The 18658-nt window shown below is 37.3% G+C and overlaps 2 protein-coding genes across 2 annotated transcripts in view; both read left to right on the forward strand.

Annotated features, from left to right (window-relative positions):
* Nucleotides 1-3754, forward strand: part of HOXB7 (homeobox B7) — a 5753-nt gene extending 1999 nt beyond the window's left edge. Inside the window, exon 2 of the mRNA XM_081933145.1 lies at nt 2158-3754. Coding sequence (XP_081789271.1) covers nt 2158-2411 — 254 coding nt within the window. The 3' untranslated portion in view covers nt 2412-3754. The remainder of the gene's footprint in view (nt 1-2157) is intronic.
* Nucleotides 3755-13464: 9710 nt separating this feature from the next.
* Nucleotides 13465-16952, forward strand: HOXB6 (homeobox B6). The gene is made up of 2 exons (XM_081933871.1): nt 13465-13948; nt 15982-16952. The coding sequence occupies exons 1-2, from the start codon at nt 13528-13530 to the stop codon at nt 16239-16241; spliced, it is 681 nt and encodes a 226-aa protein (XP_081789997.1). The 5' UTR covers nt 13465-13527; the 3' UTR covers nt 16242-16952.
* Nucleotides 16953-18658: the final 1706 nt, after the last annotated feature.

Raw genomic sequence — 18658 nt, forward strand, 5'->3', positions numbered from 1 at the left:
AGGCTAGAGATAATGAGAACATTGCCAAGGGCCAATTTCTCACATTCTTCTACAGCTAGAATGTTAGTGGAAGTGGTCATTTCAGTGTGAGAGTGAACAGTCTGAGATTGTCCACAGATCAATAGGCAGAAAACTAAATGGATGTCTATAGGAATAGGAAGGGCTCCCTCTTTGGCAATTCTATCACCCATGACTATTTTGAAATCTGCCAAGTTTCTAGTGATATTCCAGTGCAGCTTTCTTCACTCCAATACCCGTTGGATGTGTTGACTACACCTACCATCATGGTCAGCTACACTATAAGCTGTAGTCCCCGGCTTGTGGAGGCACCTGACTGGGGGATGTCCTGGTAAAGTTCTGTTTAAAAGTACTATATGTCCATGCAGTTATTTGATATCTCTGGAATGGAAAGTGGGAGCTGAGGCAAAAATTCAGGCTAGGTCTCTATCCAAATGGCATGAAAGGAGACCAAAAGGGATGAGGGGGAAACAAAGGCTGTGTGTGTATGGACATGAAGGCACAGTAGCTTCAGTAATTTCAGGGGCTACTATAACAAATTAACTTTTCTTTCTTATTAGGTAATCCATAAACCATGGTTTACAGATTGCATGTTAAAGCCCAGCTTTAGTCTTGTGGGGTGGGAGTAGAGGAGTGGCAGTCAACAAGAACTTTCTTTTTTCCCTCCACTTTATAGAAACCAGCAATAGCAGCAGCTCCTGGTAGCAGGGCAAATTCTCCTTTATGCTTTGGTGCTGGAAGAGGACAATATTGAAGGACGGAGCACAACCAGGGCACAAGGCATGACCCCCCCCCTCCTTATTGGGGGTCTGATGGCTTCTTTCCCCATTTGGACAAATGCAATGAAAACTGGAATTTATTTCCTCTGTCTCTTATCTCCCCCTTCCCCCAACTCCTGCATTTCCTTGCGCCTTGCCTGGAATTGGGAGATTCCATTGCCAAAGCAAGACTGGTCATTTACAGCCTTCCGTTCAGCAGAGTTTACAACTCACATTCCACAGACAGCTTATTTTTCCCCCTCTTTATATCCTGCTTTATTGCTCTTTTTACAGAGCCAAGGACCTACATCCCCTCTCCCTTTTTTGCTAAACAATAAACATACTAAGTTAATTGGCACATTTCAGAGAGGTAAAGTGGGGGGTCTTTTAACTCTGGCAAGAGCCAGTGATAAAATCCATTTACTCAAAAGTCTTGTTAGTTGTATCAGGCCAACAAGAAATGACTGCAGAATTGATTTCTGGTTTGAATCCAGATTCTTTGGATGCCCGAGTAAAATAGTTGTGGTCAAAGACAGGATGCTTGCTTTGAGGAATTCCCATATCGACTAACTGAGCCCAGCAGCTTCCGAAATTCCTAATGAAAAAATCCAAATACCATTTTTCCCCCGCTCAGGGGAAGGGGTAGAATAAAATAAAACACAACCTGGAAAAGGAAGGAAGTAACGTTACCCTAACATTAACCTTCACTGACTTAAAGAAGTTTACCAGATGTGGAAATTTCTGCAGGGAAGAGGCTTTCTTGTAATTTCATCTACCTCAATTCTTGCATGATTTAACTCTTATCACACATCTTATGAGCAAACAAGTAGCAAGCTTTTTATAGACCCTTTCATTCATGTGTGCATTTTTCAAAAAGAATTTTTATTGATCTTTATTGGTAATAACAGGAATCTTGACATTTAAAAAAATAATGCATTGCATCTCCCTGAATAAAATTTGCATCACCATTAAATTGTCCCAAATTCCTTCAATCCTTGACCTAAACTCAACCTGATGTGCCTCCAAATAAGTATCAGTAAACCTAAATTGTGCACCTAATAATTGCATTATTTATTTGAAACTGCGGAACTGATATTAAATTAAACTGATATTAAATATTAAATTCCTGCCTAAAGATGAAAAAGTTTCATTCAAAGTATGCAATATTATACTTTTCTATTAATTTGTTTTAATGGTGACAAAATGCATACAGAATTTATATAAGTAAAATATGTTATTAAAACTAGGTATTTTAAAACATATATATATATATATATATATATATATCCTCGCGGGTAAATATGTTAAAACACACACAGACGCACATAAAAAGGTGAAAAACCAAAATAAGCTTGTAAAATTCTATTTTATTTTTTTTCAGGGACTGACAGAAAGAGAGGCCGCCAGACCTATACCAGGTACCAGACCCTGGAACTGGAGAAGGAATTCCATTACAACCGTTACTTGACCAGAAGGCGACGCATTGAGATAGCCCATGCTTTATGTCTTACAGAAAGACAGATCAAAATCTGGTTCCAGAACAGACGAATGAAGTGGAAAAAAGAAAACAAACCTGCAGGGCCAGGCTCAAATAGCCAGGAAAAACCAGAGGCTGAAGAAGATGAAGAAGAGTGAAAGAAAAAGGAAGGGTGAAAGTGGAAATGGAAGAGAGAGAATGGAACTGAATGGAAAGGGAGGGAAAGGAAAAAGGAAAGGAAAGGAAAGGAAAGGAAAGGAAAGGAAAGAGAGAAAGTAATCTGACCGCACTGTTACACAAATTTAGAGGAAAATGTAAAAATTAACATAATAGACTACATTGAAACAAGAAACAAACATCTAAGCAAACTGAAAGGATTCTTTCTTCTGCTTCTTGACACTTGGGAAACTACCTATATTAACATTACTCTCTCTTATTTTGTTTTTGTACAACAAAAAAGAAATCTACTTATTAAATGTCTCTTTAGGTAACTGTTTTGTTTTTATGTGGGTATACATATAGTCCAAGTATTTGTAAATTTACTTGTTTAAAACCTCTCTTTTTGATCCTCTTGTAATTTAAAAGAAATGGTTTATGAAGTAAAAATGTTGACGTGGTTAGCACTTTTCCTTAGAAAACCGTGAACTCCAAATGTATGAAGGGAACACAAAACTTAGCAGAAGACGATTGTTGTACATAATTCTATAAGATTCCTGTCTTCCTCTTCGTAGATTTGTGCCTCTACGTCTGATTACTGGTGCTGGTTTTTTTCCTTGCTTATTTTATTTCATTCTGTTTTTGTTGATGTATATTTTTACATGTTTGGCAATGGACCACTTCATTTTTACTGTCACTAGAAAATCTGAAATTAATATTGTGATGAGTAAAACCAATGTATATGATAGATAGCAAATTCTTTAATAGTTTACCAACCTTTTTGATTTGTATTCTGTGATTACTATGCGTAGAAAAGGGGAAAATAATTAAAAATAACATTATGAATATTGTGTCCAGTGATGACTGTATTTTTTATTTATTTGTCAAACTTATTGGCGTTCATCTCGCAGTGCGAAGTGACACTGAGCTGCTTTACATGGGTGAGATTATCATTTATTTGGTGTGAGCAGGGAAATTTTCCTGTTCTCCAACTGGTGCCTATGCTTTGAGAGAGCAGATTTCAAATATTCCTTCCCAATTCCTACTCCCAATTCCATGTATTGTTAGGCATATTTTAAAATTGCTTTCAATCCTATTGCAAAAATCCAGCATCCTCTTCAATTGATCACATCATGTTAAAATCACGTTATTTTATTCTCACTGCATATCCGCATACGAGCTTACCAATGTCAGTAGTTTGGCCACTTTGGGGACAGAATGGAGGGTTAAAGTTTGTGATGGTTTGCTTAAGGGTTGACTAAAAAGAGTCTTGGTTAAGAAAAGAAGAGAAACTGTGTCCTGTGGTTCCCTTTTTCTCAATCAGCTTCTTCAAAGACAAAAGAACAGTAAATAAGATACACTGATGCTACTAATAATAATACCAACAAAATGAAATTCCAAATATGAAAGTTCAGTTCCTTAGATTTATCTCAATTTCTATATTTATTTATCCTTCCAGCTTTTTATAGGGAGACATCTATCTGTGGCAAGTAAAAGTTAATAAAAAATAATACAAATGAGAGTGATTTAACTCAGAAAGGCAACATAAATTTGTAACAAATTTCAGAAACATTCAACACATCATTTCAGTTTAGTTTTTCAGTTTTGTATTTTCACATCCTGAAGCAATAATTGCAGAATTAGAAGAGGGGGGTATCTTAAATACTTAGTATTTTATTTTTTATGATTGAAAAATACAGAATTGCTTTTGTTTTCATTGGTGATAAGGTGCTAAATGGTCAAAATGTAAAGATAAATGACAAATAGGAAAAATCAAGGTGAAGCTTCATCCATCTCTTAATTAAACTGAAAGTAAAAATAAAATGATGAAATAGATTATTTTTACTCACACTTTCTGTAACATTATTTTGATGTTTAAAATTATTTTCTCCAGTATTTTTCAATTATAACTTTGGCTTCAACTGTACACTAATATTTCTGAGAAAGAAATTTAAAAAAAGATTATTTATAGATTATGAAAAGAAATAGATATTTAGATAAGATCTTATAATATTACATATAATTACACTTATCCTCACCCAAACCACATTGAAGACATGTGTATTATTGGGCGTGAGTATGTGCGTGCAATAGAAAGATAGGTGAAATAGATATGCACATATAAAATTATCAAAATAAAAGAAAATAATCGCTTTGCTCTGTTAACTGATGGTTGCATGAGAAAGCCATGTCAGTTGTACCCATCTGAATATATCCAGAGAAATAAGGAGAAGGAATACTATAATTTCTTCTTTGAAATGGGTTGGATCTGAAATACCAAATAAGCAGAAATGTATGTTCCTTTCTCAAGCAAAATAAGTAATTTCAGTGGATAGTTCTAAGGGCGGAAACAGAATTCCTGAACTGTCCTATCACTCACCTTATGAGATTTTGCTGCATTGGACCACTACTATTGTGTTCGTGGCATGTACCACTGCGGTAGTGTGTACGCCTTCAAAAACCTTAGTGCGCCTGTGCGGGTATACGCCCCGTCTTTCTTTCTTTCTTTCTTTCTTTCTTTCTTTCTTTCTTTCTTTCTTTCTTTCTTTCTTTCTTTCTTTCTTTCTTTCTTTCTTTCTTTCTTTCTCCTTGTATGTCTGTGTGTGTACACACACACACACAAACACACACACACAAACACACACATGCATAGATATGTAAATATACATGTTCCACATGCATACATAAATGCATACGCATAATAACATCTATATGCTTGCTCCCGTAAATATGTTTCTTACGACCCGATAATATATAGTTGTTTTTTTCCTCCTGTGTCTTGAAACTGGGGCATTTAATGTTTTAATTTCGTAGGGAATTTCCGGAAGAGAAATCACGGGAGATAATATTCGTCCCCCCCACCCACCCAGTCCGATTAGTGGAGAAGTGGAGAACCACTTTTGCTTTAAAGGAAACAAAACATAATTTCAGAACAAGTCTTTCTATGCCTCCCTCCCTCCTTCCTCCCGCATTTCCAGACTACTACAGGTATGGGGACTGTGGTGGATCCCTATAGCGAAAGAAGGGTCGAAAGCTTGGGAGGGCTTGTGCAGAGAAGTGGCTTCGCACAGGAGGTTCTTTTAACCTTTAATGAAGGAGGGGTCGTTTAAGGCCCCCTGCCGAGATGTGGACCCCCCCCCCCAATCTTCGTATATTCTTCTCTCTTCTACTCTCCCTCTTTTTTTAAAGAAAAGATGGCGGCTGAGAAAAAGACTGCTGTTAAAGCAGTCATGAAGAAATGCAATAAATTCCTTGTTGTTTTATGAAAATTTACAACTTTGTGATAGAACTTTATGAGTGGCTGGGTTCTGCGATTGGCCAGAGCTGGTCATGTGGACTGCTAACCGTGAACATGAACTTTTTATGATTTCCCATGTGGTTATTCTACCATTCTTTTGGCCGCTGTACCTTGGGTCGGATCACTGTCCTCTGTAGGACTGTCGTCTCTTTTAACATTTTTTTTTTACTTTCATGTATAAGCTCAATAGGGCTAAAAATAGAGGAGGAGCAGGGGAAGCGCCGGCACAAATACACACACACACACACACAGTTTCTCTCTCATGCACACACACGCACATACACACACATACTCTCGCACAGATGCACGCAGATATTTGGGACTAAGCTTAAATAGCTAATATTATTGATTCCCTACCTATCCTTCCTTTTCCAATTCTCTCTGTACCGACTCGGGTTCTCTCTCTAATGATGGAGGGGGAAATGGAGAATCGGTACCGGCTGGAGGCTTTGGTCATTTTTCAAAGAGGGAAGTTACTCCGTTTTCTGTACAAAAGGACGCGGCAAAGGAAAAAGCTATCAGAAGTCGCAATGGACGGCTATCAGGTTGGGACAATATTTGTCAGCTTACATATAAAAGCAAACGCAATTCAATCTCCCCCCTCTTCCTCCTCCTTCGCCTCCACCTCTTCATCCTCCTCCTCCTCCTCCCAATCCAGAGAAGGATGGGCATCAAAAGGTAAGCTCATAATTTTCTAAAATTGAAGCTGATATTATTTGAAGGAGGCAAAGAACCAAATACAGATTTGCTTTCTTTTTTTATATGAAAAATATATATATTAAAAAATATGAGGTGGTAAAAAGCTATTGTTAAATGTATCATATAAGAGAAGGAAAGGAAGGAAGGAAGTAAGGAAGGAAAGAAAAAAGGAAGGAAGGAAGAAAGGAAGGAAGGGGGAGGGGGAGGGTTTAAGATATCCATGTCACCTAGAGAATTCGAGCTACCTCAATAATTATATATATACATAAATATTAACATAGGGGGATACAACCCCTTCTGTAGGCTTCTTTTCATTCTTTCTTTTACCCTTCAAATCTCTTCCCCATCCCAGGAAGAACGATTTATCGAGACTTACTTGTCAGCGAGAGAATCCACTCATTTTAAGAAGTTCTGTACAGCAGCCAGTTCGATTTAGATCCTTTTCTCCAGGGTGTTCTGTATGGACGTAGGTGATTTTTCTTCTAACGAACTGTTCATCTATGTAAGGCTGGGAGGGTGAGGAGAGACAGAACACAGAGTATGGTCACAACAGTTAATAAATACAATTAAGGAAAAAATTCAACTGCACTAGGTTTTAAACTAAAGATGTAAAAGACCCCAACATTGTAATATAAGGGCGGTAACAGACTATAATCCACTGCCCACATTTGGGCGTTAACAGAAAATGCACGTGCATGTATGTATGTGTTGCAAGATACAACCCTACTGTATAGAGATGATGATGATAATGTTTGTACATGTTGTTCCATCCGTATTTAGAAATCTTGTTTTTTCCTTTTGTTGCTCTATAAATGATAATATTTTTGAATGGATTCTATTTGATATGCTTATTTTTGAAAGGCGGGGGGGGGGGAGCTTCACAGAATAATTTTAAATGTTTCTTGACTGATGTGTTCAATTAACCATTTGCCAGTGAAGTGTTTAAGCATCTGAAAAATATTATTGAAAAATAATTACTATTACCTGGAGCCAAATACTGCTTCTACAGTTTGAAATGTATTCAACAGCTAGTTAAACATTTTAAAAACAAAAATGATCTAACTTCCTAGCCTCCGAAGTTTTTTTTAATCAATATTATCTTGCTGCAAATAAATCACAACTGCATGAAATAAAAAAGCGGGGGGGGGGAATGAAAACATGCATATTATATATCTTCTTCATTTTCATATGCAGTTATGACTGTTGGACATCGATTTAGTGTGGTCTTTCTGATTCTCTGTACCCTTTTCTATCCACCAGACATTTGAGAGTTGAATCAGGTTGTTGTTGTATTAATACAATAGGTTTTATTCCATTTTCAAACTAGTGCTATTTCTAAATCGCTTGTTTTCCGATATTCATGTGTTCATTTTGGCCTTTTTTTGCTCTTAGGGGGGGGAGTATCACTCTTACATTAAAAGATGGCCTGCAAGTGGGTTTTACCCATTTAGATAAAGGCCACTCGTGAAAGAATTCCTATTGCTTAAACAACACAGCTAAGTTGTTTATATGTGTGCAATTTCCCCCTCCCCTATGGAGCACATATTCTTTTATTTTAACTGTTCGCCTTTTTACTCTTCCTCTGCCTTCTCATTTGGTGCTGTTTGCTGCCATCTACCGGCCAATTAAATAACTCTTCGAGTTGCTTTCCATGCTCTACAATGATTAATTTCCCATGAAAACTAGTTTAACTAGACCAAGATTTTCATTTTCTACAGTTAATGTATTTTTGTCATGTAATGGATTAGGCATGCCTTACAGAATCTGGAAAAGGGGTTGAGGAGAATTTCCACCCGTCTATTTTATTTAAGATTGTGTTAGTATGTGTTAAAGTGCATTCATGGTAGCAAATTATTCTTTTTAAATTGCATGAAGTATTTTTACAGCTTTGTGGAATGTTTAAGAACATTTCAGATGGGACCTGTGTATGTTTGTAACAGTTAGAAAGAATATTTTTCCTAAGGAATTATGTAAGATATTTTGCTTAATTGTTTCTGGTAAATTGTTTCTGATAAAAAATGAGATATGTATGTCTGATAAACCTATTCCATTTTTCAACTGTGATTACTGTTCAAAATTTTTCTAAAACAAAATTTTATTAATCATAGGCTATTGGGGAGTAGAACCCCCCCACTTCTCTTTTGCTTTCAAACACAAACTTGTTATCAGAATCAGACTAAATATAATTATTTTATCTTCATGTCTGAATTATTTGTATTCCTCCAGTTAATATAGACTATAATTTTTGTGTAAATATCATTATAATGGGGTAAATCCCCTTTCAGATAGAGGATTTTTGAGATACTTTTATTTTAGAATACCTCTCATCATACAACATAGCCAAGTGACAAATACCACTTCTGTTACTTTCAGAGAGCTGGACAATCTATTAAAACATCGTTTTGCAGCATTTCTGTTTTTTTTAAAAAAATCAAAGATTTTTTTAAATAATGTGGTGGCAGCTAGTTTTGTTTTGTTTCTTGACTTTATTCAAAGCACCCATTTCCCCTTCCAGTTAATTATTAGCTAAATCCTTTTGATAAAGTAATGAAAGGTAGTTTCCCCATGCTCTTTTTTGGAAAAAAAATCCTCTGTGATCCCATTAAAAAGATAATTATACATTGTAGGGGAAGTCAGGTAAATTAAACACAAATGGCTGAAAATTAAAATTGAATGGTTATATGCTTGAAAAGAGGAAATTGAGAGGATAAGACAAAATGTGTGTGTGTGTGATGAGTTGTATGCCTTTAGTAGGTTTTATAAATGCCCACAATATAAACATCAGTTAGACTTGTGGTAAGACAAAAGAAGCTCATCTCTTGTGAATACTTTTATGATCCTAAATAAATTTATGAGGCTATTCAATTCCACTCCCCCCTCCCTTCCTCCCCCCTCCGTGTGTGTGTGTGTGTGTGTGCGCGCGCGGGCACGTGCGTGTGTGTGCAGGGTGTGTTTAAAGGCCAATCTTAAGTTTATGGTACCAATTTGATTCTTCTGTCAAAGATCATGCTGTTTGCTGAATTCCAACACTCCCATTTACAAAGGAAAAATGAAAATTTCTTACTTGCTTGCCATTCTATATCTTATTGAAAATTTTATGATTGCTTAAGCTTGCTTCAACTTTTCTCTCTCTTCCTTTTGCCCCTAAATAATTCCCTGGCCTAGCAAGTGCCTAAAGAAATATTTAGGTGTAGATTTTAATCCCTTCATTTATCTCACACCAGCACCAGCACTTTTCCTGGTGCTTTCTAAAGTTGGATTTTGCTAAAGCAAAAGGGCAGGGAAGAATGGAGAGGAAACAGGAGGGGGAGGGTCAGAAACATGGGGCACATTTTCAGCAAAGCACCAGCTACATACTTCTGTAAACAAATACTGTTAATCTTTATTAATTATTCACATACTTATGCCTTAAACTGGTCAAGATAAATTTTCTGAGCTTAAAGAAAGCCCTGTCAGTCTCTTCTAACAATAACAGGGCATAGAAAAGAGTTTCTTTGCTCTACAGCTGGCTCATATCTTATTTTCAACTAATAAAAATATTAGTTGAAAAATATTTGCCCACCATAAAAGTTTGCCAAGGGACCTATATTTTCACAGTAATCAGAGAGGAGGGGGGGGGGGAAGAAAAAATAGATTTAGAAGAGAAGGGAAAAAAGGTGGTGGGCTATGCATTAAAATAAATATTATCAACTACCTATGCTGTTAGATAATATCTGAGATGGGGGATATAGAAATCAAACAAATAAATAGACTGATAAACAAACAAATAGCAATAAACAGGGATTGTTCTGACCCAAAATATTGATTACTGAAACTGATCTCTCCCCACTACTACAACATACACCCAACTTAAAAGATAGACTAGCATTCAGCAGGCTTTCAAGTCATTTTCAGGTATTGATTTATTTTTTTAAACAGCTGTAAAATCAAAATACACATGTTACACTGAAAGCAGTTATTATTTCCAGGATTTGGCACATGGAAAGTTATTTTCTTCATATCTGGACAATAAATAACTTCTGGCAGAGGACAAATTAATCTGTCATTTAACTTTCGAGTTTACCTATTTTCAGATTTAAAGTTTCAAAAATTTTGCATCGTTTAAAATGTTCCATCTGAATTGCCAAGTTTGAATAGTGGAACACACAAAGAGGTCTGAAAAAGACTAGGCTTTTCTCATTGTAAAGAGTATAAGTTAGAGACTCTTTAATGTATTTATTATATATTTCAATTTTAGCTATTTTCTGTTCCCTATCCTTTACCAGACCAATGCTCTTTGCCCACATCCACCCATCCACAATGTGTATTTCCAGTACCAGTTCTTAAGATTAAATATTCAACTAATCAAATAATCCACTCACCAATCTGTGAGATTTCCCTGTTATTAAGCAAGTAACAGAAGTATTGTGTTGATTTGAAATTAATTAGGGTTGTTTTTGCTCAGATCCACTTTCTTACTCTTCTTCCGCCCATTTTTCTCCGTTTTTTACATATCAGTAAAACAGATTAACTTAAAGTTAGAAGGTACTCAGAACATAAAGGATAAGGGGGAAAGAATCAGCAGGAACACAAATCAAAGATCAGGGTAGTTTGTGTGTGTGTGTGGGGTGTATGTGTAAGAGAGAGAGAGAGAGAAAAGAAAAGGAAAGGAAAAGAAAGAGTGCCTTGAACAAACAAACAAAAATTACTCCCCCTGCTTGCAATTTCCTTTCATTCTAAGAGTTATATCATAGTAGTGTTGGGACTATGTGGGTTTCTATGCCATTAAAACAGAGGCTAACAAATTAGATATTAAACCAACGTATTTTGTGGTTCCTTAACCCTTGACAGAAAAAAATTGCATTGGTTATTACTGGGATAGCATTGCCATGTAAATCCGGTCTGGGAGCAATTGAAGGTGTGTGGTGGAGAATTCTTATGAACAGATTGCATATCTGTAATCAAAGGATGATAGAGAGATGAGGTGCATTACGGTTTCATTTGTCCAAAAGTCCAGGAAAATCCCGTGGTAGGTAAAGAAAATCAGGAATACGGGTGAATTTAGAAAGAGGTGTGTATGTTTGCAGATTGGGGATGAAGGATGAGAAATCGGTAAACAGTGCTTCAAAGTTTTTTAAGACTCGAAAACAGCACGCTGTAGTGGCTATTTTTTGTGAAAAGATGGAAGACGAGCTGGATGAACGGATGGATAAATTGGTCGGGGTAAAAGGAGCGAGAGAGACAGAGAACACACAGAGAGAATGACAATGACAATCGTGGCAATATGATACACAGGGCAAGTAGCATTTTACAGTTTGAAACTACTCCTGTTGTTGTAGAAGAAACCGGAACATTGTTATAAGAGTGCTTGAATTCACAATTGCATAGAAAAGAAGTGGAATTGGGGAGAGGGGAGTAAAGGGGCACATCTTTTTAAAACTATATGTCATAAGCGCGCTAAAGTAAAAGCAGGGCAATTTTATCGCTGGAGATCGAGGCTTGCCCGCCAAGTGTGAGAACTGGTGAGGCGAAGTCAAACGTCAAACTTCAGCCTTTAGGTCAACTTTTTCATTCCCTTCATAGTTATCTTTTTAAAAAGTTTTAAAGCAGACCAACGAATTAGAAATGAGAGTTTAATTTTATTCCCGAATTTATTGCAAATTCAAACGCACAAAATAGAAAACCGGAATTTCCCCCTCTGCTTCCAAAATTCATATAAACCATTCTGACATCTCTCACCCCGGGACTATCCCCTGCTTTGAATTTCATAATTTCTGATGTTAGATGATAAATGGGGGAGGGGGGGTTGGCAGTCAGACCACCAGCTGCCTTTAACTCTAACCTGTCCAAAGATGCGGTCTGAACCGTAAAAACGCAAGAGGGCACCGTTCTTGGCGCAGAATGTCGTGGGAGCTGAGCTCGAACACAGGCAATGGCTCTCTCGGACTTCGGACACGGGGCCGCAAATTTACACCGGAGGGATTGGATTAGATCCGAGACACAAAATAGGCGCGTGAGGGTAGAAACACATACCCGGGTGGGAGCAGGAGAGTTGGAGATGGGACGGGTATGCGGAGAATAAATTGTAAACCCATCCCCCAGCTGCCCGGTCGGTTGAACCTCCCGAGGAGGTTCTGAGCTCTGTCCTGCGCTCAGAGGACGCACCAAAAGACGCTGGCTGGAATTTATCTCCCTTCCCCAGATCCAGTAATTGCGCTCTTGAACTGGCTGTACAGTAAAGGCTCCCCATTGCCCCCACTTGAACCCAAAGGTGTGAGTGTGGAGGAGGGAGATAATATGCCTTCCAATCCTCCTCCTCCAGGTACTTATATGAAAATCACAAACTTTTCAAGTTGAAAATATTTCCCATGTTTTCCTCCTCCCTCTCCACAGTAGCAGCAAGGATAAGATTGGTGTCATTTTTCATATCTTTCACTTTTTCCATGTTTGTTTATTACTACCATATATATATATATATATATATATATATATATATATATATATATATATATATATATATATATATATATATATATATATATATATATATATATATATATATATATATATATATATATATATATATATATATATATATATATATATATATATATATATATATATATATATATATATATATATATATATATATATATATATATATATATATATATATATATATATATATATATATATATATATATATATATATATATATTTATATATCTCCCAATAGCTTTTCCTAGATACGTGATAAAGAGGGTGGAGAGAGAAACAGAGGTAAAGAGTGGTGCATGGGGGAGGGGGGCGTTTCTGTTGTTTAAAGGTGATAGTGTTGGTGGCAGAGATGCTTTCACTGGTTTGTTCTGGGGGGTCCCCTGTGCAGAGCTAACCCCTCTAGGGTGCTATTTCGCAGCCTCCGACTCCTGCTATTGGTCAGCGCGTGATCAGATGGTTCTCTTCCCTTATGTCCCTGGTTGGCACGCGGCCATCCCCCTTCAGCTAAAACCCAATCTCCCATATACTGCTAATAGCTAAACCGCTTGGACTATAAAACGCAACAAATCATAAAGAGCAAGGGAAAGAACAGACGCTGTTCTTCTGGTTAACTATTATTATTGTTATTGTTATTATTATTTCCAATGAGTTCTTATTTTGTCAACTCTACTTTTCCGGTGAGCTTAGCCGGGGGTCAAGAACCCTTCCTGGGACAGCTCCCCTTATATTCCACGGGCTACGCGGATCCTTTAAGGCACTATCCCAGCACGTATGGAACTGGGGGCGGTGGGGTCCAGGAAAAAGGTTACGCGGGCGCGCCTTACTACCAGCAAACCAACGGAGCTTACAACCGGAGTCCAGCCTGCGATTACGGGACATCTGGTTTTTACAGGGAGAAAGAGACAGGCTGTTCTCTTTCTAGCCTAGAGGAGCCTGTTCAATTCGGCCAGGAACAAGCCCGGAAGTCAGAATGCTCACAGAGCAAGCACGTTTTCGGGGACAACGAGGATCAAAAGTGCTCCACGCCAGTATACCCTTGGATGCAGAGAATGAATTCCTGCAATAGTAAGTTGCTTTCCCCTCCTCTCATTCTTCCCAATCATGTTAGGTGACAGATGGCTACCCAGATATAGCAGGAAATGTTTTTCTTCTAATCTGAAGCAGCAGGCAGTACAGCCAGAAACTTCCTTCAAACTTTTTTGCACTGCTTAGCTGTGCTTCAAAGGCGCTGCCTGGCTTGTTTGTTTGTTTGTATGTTTGTCATATTATCTGCAGGAACTTCTCTAGAGTTAGGCCCTCTCTTTAGCCAACTTTCTGCAACTGAAAGTGCAGAGATTTATTGACTGAGCGATTCTGTCTTGTAGAAGGCAATGTTAGCTGTCACTCACTAGGGGTGATTTAGAAAGGTGTCTTGGCACTCATACTCATCCACGCGTGCACACACACTCACATGCAATTGCTATCAAACTGACCTCCTCTTCCCAATTGTTTTCAATAGATCTGGATTTCAACTTATTTTCCACACACCCCTCTCTCTCCCTCTCTCCCCACAGTGATACAGACATGATACCCCTGTGCCAACTTAGCCAAAGGCATATTCAGCATATTCAGCCAGTTATATTCAGCCAGTTGTATAATGTCAGAAGGGCTTAAATATTTGAAAAGAGAGAGCTACATTTTTAATGAAACTCAAGCGTAATTGAATGCCTGCCTGAAGAGGAAGTTGTAGATTAGTTTTTCTTTCACTCACTCTCCCCACCTTCTTTGTGATCAACAACTGCCTCCAGGTGCCATAATTTCCATGAAAATTCATTTAAAGAAGGATAACCACAGCTCCTCCTCGCATCCCCACATTCCAAAGGGAGGGGAAACTAAGGGAAATCAATAGAGAGAGATAGGTAGGTGTTTCGCTTACGTTCTGGAGACTAAAGCAATTAGAGTTGAATAGCAGAGGGGAAGAGAATATAGAAATAAAAGAGAGGAGATATATGTGTGTGTGCACACACACATGTAGCTATATTTATATCTATCTATCTATCTATCTATCTATCTATCTATCTATCTATCTTTATCTATCTATCTATCTATCATCTATCTATCTATCCATCTATCCTATCTATCCTATCTATCTATCTATCTATCTATCTATCTATCTATCTATCATCTATCTATCTATCTATCTATCTATCTATCTATCTATCTATCTATCATATATCTATCTACATATTAACCTTTACGCCATTGCTCCTAGAAACTCAACTCTGTGAAGGAGTGTTGTCATTTATCTTCGTTTAAATACCCCCCCCCCCACTTTTTAAGTCACTTCCCGTTCTGCTGCTTTTGAGAGCTCCACAGCCCGTTCAAAGACTATTTCAGAGCCTATTTCTCCGAAAACTGCAGCAGGCAGGTATGGGATTTATTCCCAAGCAAGTGTCCCAGCGCAGCAATTTTAGTCCCTGTGAATACTGCTCAGGAGGGCACTCCAGTTTGCAGGGAGAAAAGGACAGGGTCTTTGGGTGAAGAAGCAGTTCGCTCAACTCCCCCACCCTCCCAACAAAACGAGAAGCAATAAGCTTCTGGGTTACAGCACTATTTTCCAAAATTTTCTCCTCTCCTTCTTATTGAAAAAGATAAACAAGCAAACAAACAAAACAGATTGCATGGTGGAGTTTCAAGTTTTTGATCTGAGCTATCTGTGTGCCCAGTGAGACTCATTCAGGGGCAGGCAAAGAACATCTGGAAGTGTATCTCCAACTTTTCAATTAAAACGTGAAACAGAATTATTCTGGAAAAAAGAAATGTTCCCAAGCTCGAAGCTAAAGCTCATTAGGAGTGGGTTCAATTTTCCCTTGTATTAGGTAGGACAGTGGGTTTTGGTCGCTAAGAGTTGGAGACAAGAGAGCGGGGCCACTTGGAGTAGGGAGATTACTGCAGGGAATAGGTCTCCCCCCCCCCCGCGCCCACGCACATAGACGCGCATTCACACAAACTCACAACAACACACTCTGGCGCGTAGCATAGACATTGGCATGTTGTTTATGTGTAATTCCAGTAAATGTTCAGTAGCACACGCTTGCCTTCTTCTCCATCCCCACCAGGTTCCTCCTTTGGGCCGAGTGGCAGGCGAGGACGGCAGACTTATACCCGCTACCAGACTCTGGAGCTGGAGAAAGAATTCCATTTTAACCGTTACCTGACCAGGCGCCGACGCATCGAGATCGCTCACGCCCTGTGTCTGACGGAGCGTCAGATAAAAATCTGGTTTCAGAACCGAAGGATGAAATGGAAAAAGGAAAACAAGCTCCTTAACTCCACTCAGCTGAGCGCCGAGGAAGAAGAGGATAAACCAACGGAATGAAAGAGCAGAAGGGAGGGGGGGGAGAGAAAGAGCCCGAGAGCTCGAATGAATGCAGAATGAATGAATGAATGAATGAATGAATGAATGAATGAGGAAGAAAGCAGAATGCCAACAGTTGGGGAGCTCCAGAAATGACAACTCCTCCCACCCAAAAAGCACAACTGGGACAAACATTTTTTGTAAAATATTTGAGACTGTATGGCGGTGTTGTCCTTTTACACCCTCAGTTGCATTGGATTATCGAATTTGTCGTATCATAACCATGTTTCTAGTCAAATTTATTTTCCCACTCTCTTTATTGCCACAGATGGGATTGTGGTTGTGTTTTGTTTTGTTTGCTTTACTTTGGGTGTCCTCCTTAGGATTCTTGTTAACCCTTGTATTTAAGTGGAGGTGCTGCAATATATGTGTCAGGTTTGGGCTATTTGATTGTCTTTATTTTGTAAAACAGAAGTGTCATGCACGATTTTACTTATTTGTTTGCTTTTTTATATAAAATTAAGTTAATCAAGCCCTGGGTTCTCTGTCATTTAAGGATTATTGTTTTAAGCAAAATTATATTAAAAAGGAACAATTGCAACCTAAAAAGTATGGTGGATTTTTTAAAGAGTTTTTTTTTAAAAAAATCGGTTTTATTTTATTACAATTTGTATAGTGTTGTATTTGTAGTTTGTGTTAGCTATGGAGATTTTAAAAGACCTATAAAAACAATAAAAAAGATAAAAACAAAATACATTGAGAAAAACACTTGTTATGTTCATAATTTAGGATGTGTTTTCCTTTTCCCCACATCGTTTCTGAGAAATATATCTATATGTACATGGGGTGTATGGTTGGTAGTAAAAAAAGAAGTTTAAAAATCTGCTTTAAAAAAACCTGCAGTTTCCTTAATCTGAACAGGGAAACAATTCAGAAGTAAGACCGATGAAAGCCCCCCCCCCACTCGCGCACTTCCAGTTGCTTAGCCTAAACTTGAATAAAAGACCTTTTCATCAAGAATATATTGGAGCTGACATTTAACTTTAATATGGATTTTTTTTATTGTTACTGCACAAAAGAGTTATGTGGGGCGCACACCACACATATAATAAATCAAAGAAACAGGCATAATTCTCTGTCCCATTCTACATCTGCTAAAACATACATAACATTTTCATAGCCTTTCTCAAACGTTGGCTCAAGTTCCTCTTAGGTAAATCTCCCCAATCCTCTTTCCCAAGCCATCTAACCAGCCTAAATATCTCACTCCAAATTAAGCTAAAATATGAGACTGTGAGCTAATAACGTTCTGTGATCAAAAGAAAAAAGGGTTAAATAACCGATTTAAAAGGAAACATTCAGGTGATATTTTTAAAAAGAAGAGAACCTTGAGTCTATTTTTCCTATAATTCTTTTTCCTTTCCTTTCCTTTCCTTTCTTTCAAAGCATTGATTACTTGAAGAAGGTTAACAATTCTTTGCTGTTGTACTTAGCAAGCTGTTAACAGCTATCCCCGGTTGGTTGGTTTTTACTATTTTATATTTTCTGATTCTTTTTTTGAAAATATGAAAAAGTGGTGAAACAATAATTTCCTACCTAATACACTCTTATCTCAAATGCCCAAGTATACAGGCATTAATTCCTTCCCACCGCAAATACAATGAAATCATGTACTCTGAAGTCTTGCAGCTGCATAATACTTATTCTTATTGCTACACTTTTTAGGAGCTGTGATTATTATGATTATGTGCCAGTTTTAATATGGCTCATAATTTTCAATGAGCTGCAAGCTGGTTTTTGTAAATTCTTGTAGGTTGGCAGAAGAAGAATGGAAAAGAAAATAGTGACATGGCTGGGCAAAAACAAAGCATTCCAAATCCAAACCTGGCCCATCATTATAAAATTGATCATTACCAAACATTTTAGTAATTTATATGAATGTTGAGAAGCCTCTTCATTTGAAACAGTTTCCTCAAGAGATTGCCAGTTGTACAATTCATCATATTGCTGATTATATGGGGAAAAAAGAAACACATAATGTCAAGATAAGTTGATTTTCCCTTCTGTTATTTTCAGTGGTATTAAGGTGTAGAAAAAGTGGTAGAAATAATACTATGATAATGATGATAATAATGATGATGATGATGATGATAATGATAATAATAATAATAATAATAATAATAATAATAATAATAATAATAATAATAATAATAATAATAATAATAATAAATAATGCAAAAGCATTCAAGTAAGTTTTGATAGTAACTCCTAAGTAGGAAATGCAAATAAAAAAGGGGGGACAGGGAGAAAGAGGAATTGTCATCTTGATTTTTATCCGAATAAATTTTGCCCTGAATAACCGTTTTTAATATCAAAGCAAAAACATCACCGGGATTATTATTTGGTATTAAACAACTGTTATTCATAACAGTAATAGC

Source organism: Natrix helvetica (assembly GCF_964273705.1).
Source record: "Natrix helvetica genome assembly, chromosome: Z".
NCBI lineage: Eukaryota > Metazoa > Chordata > Lepidosauria > Squamata > Natricidae > Natrix > Natrix helvetica.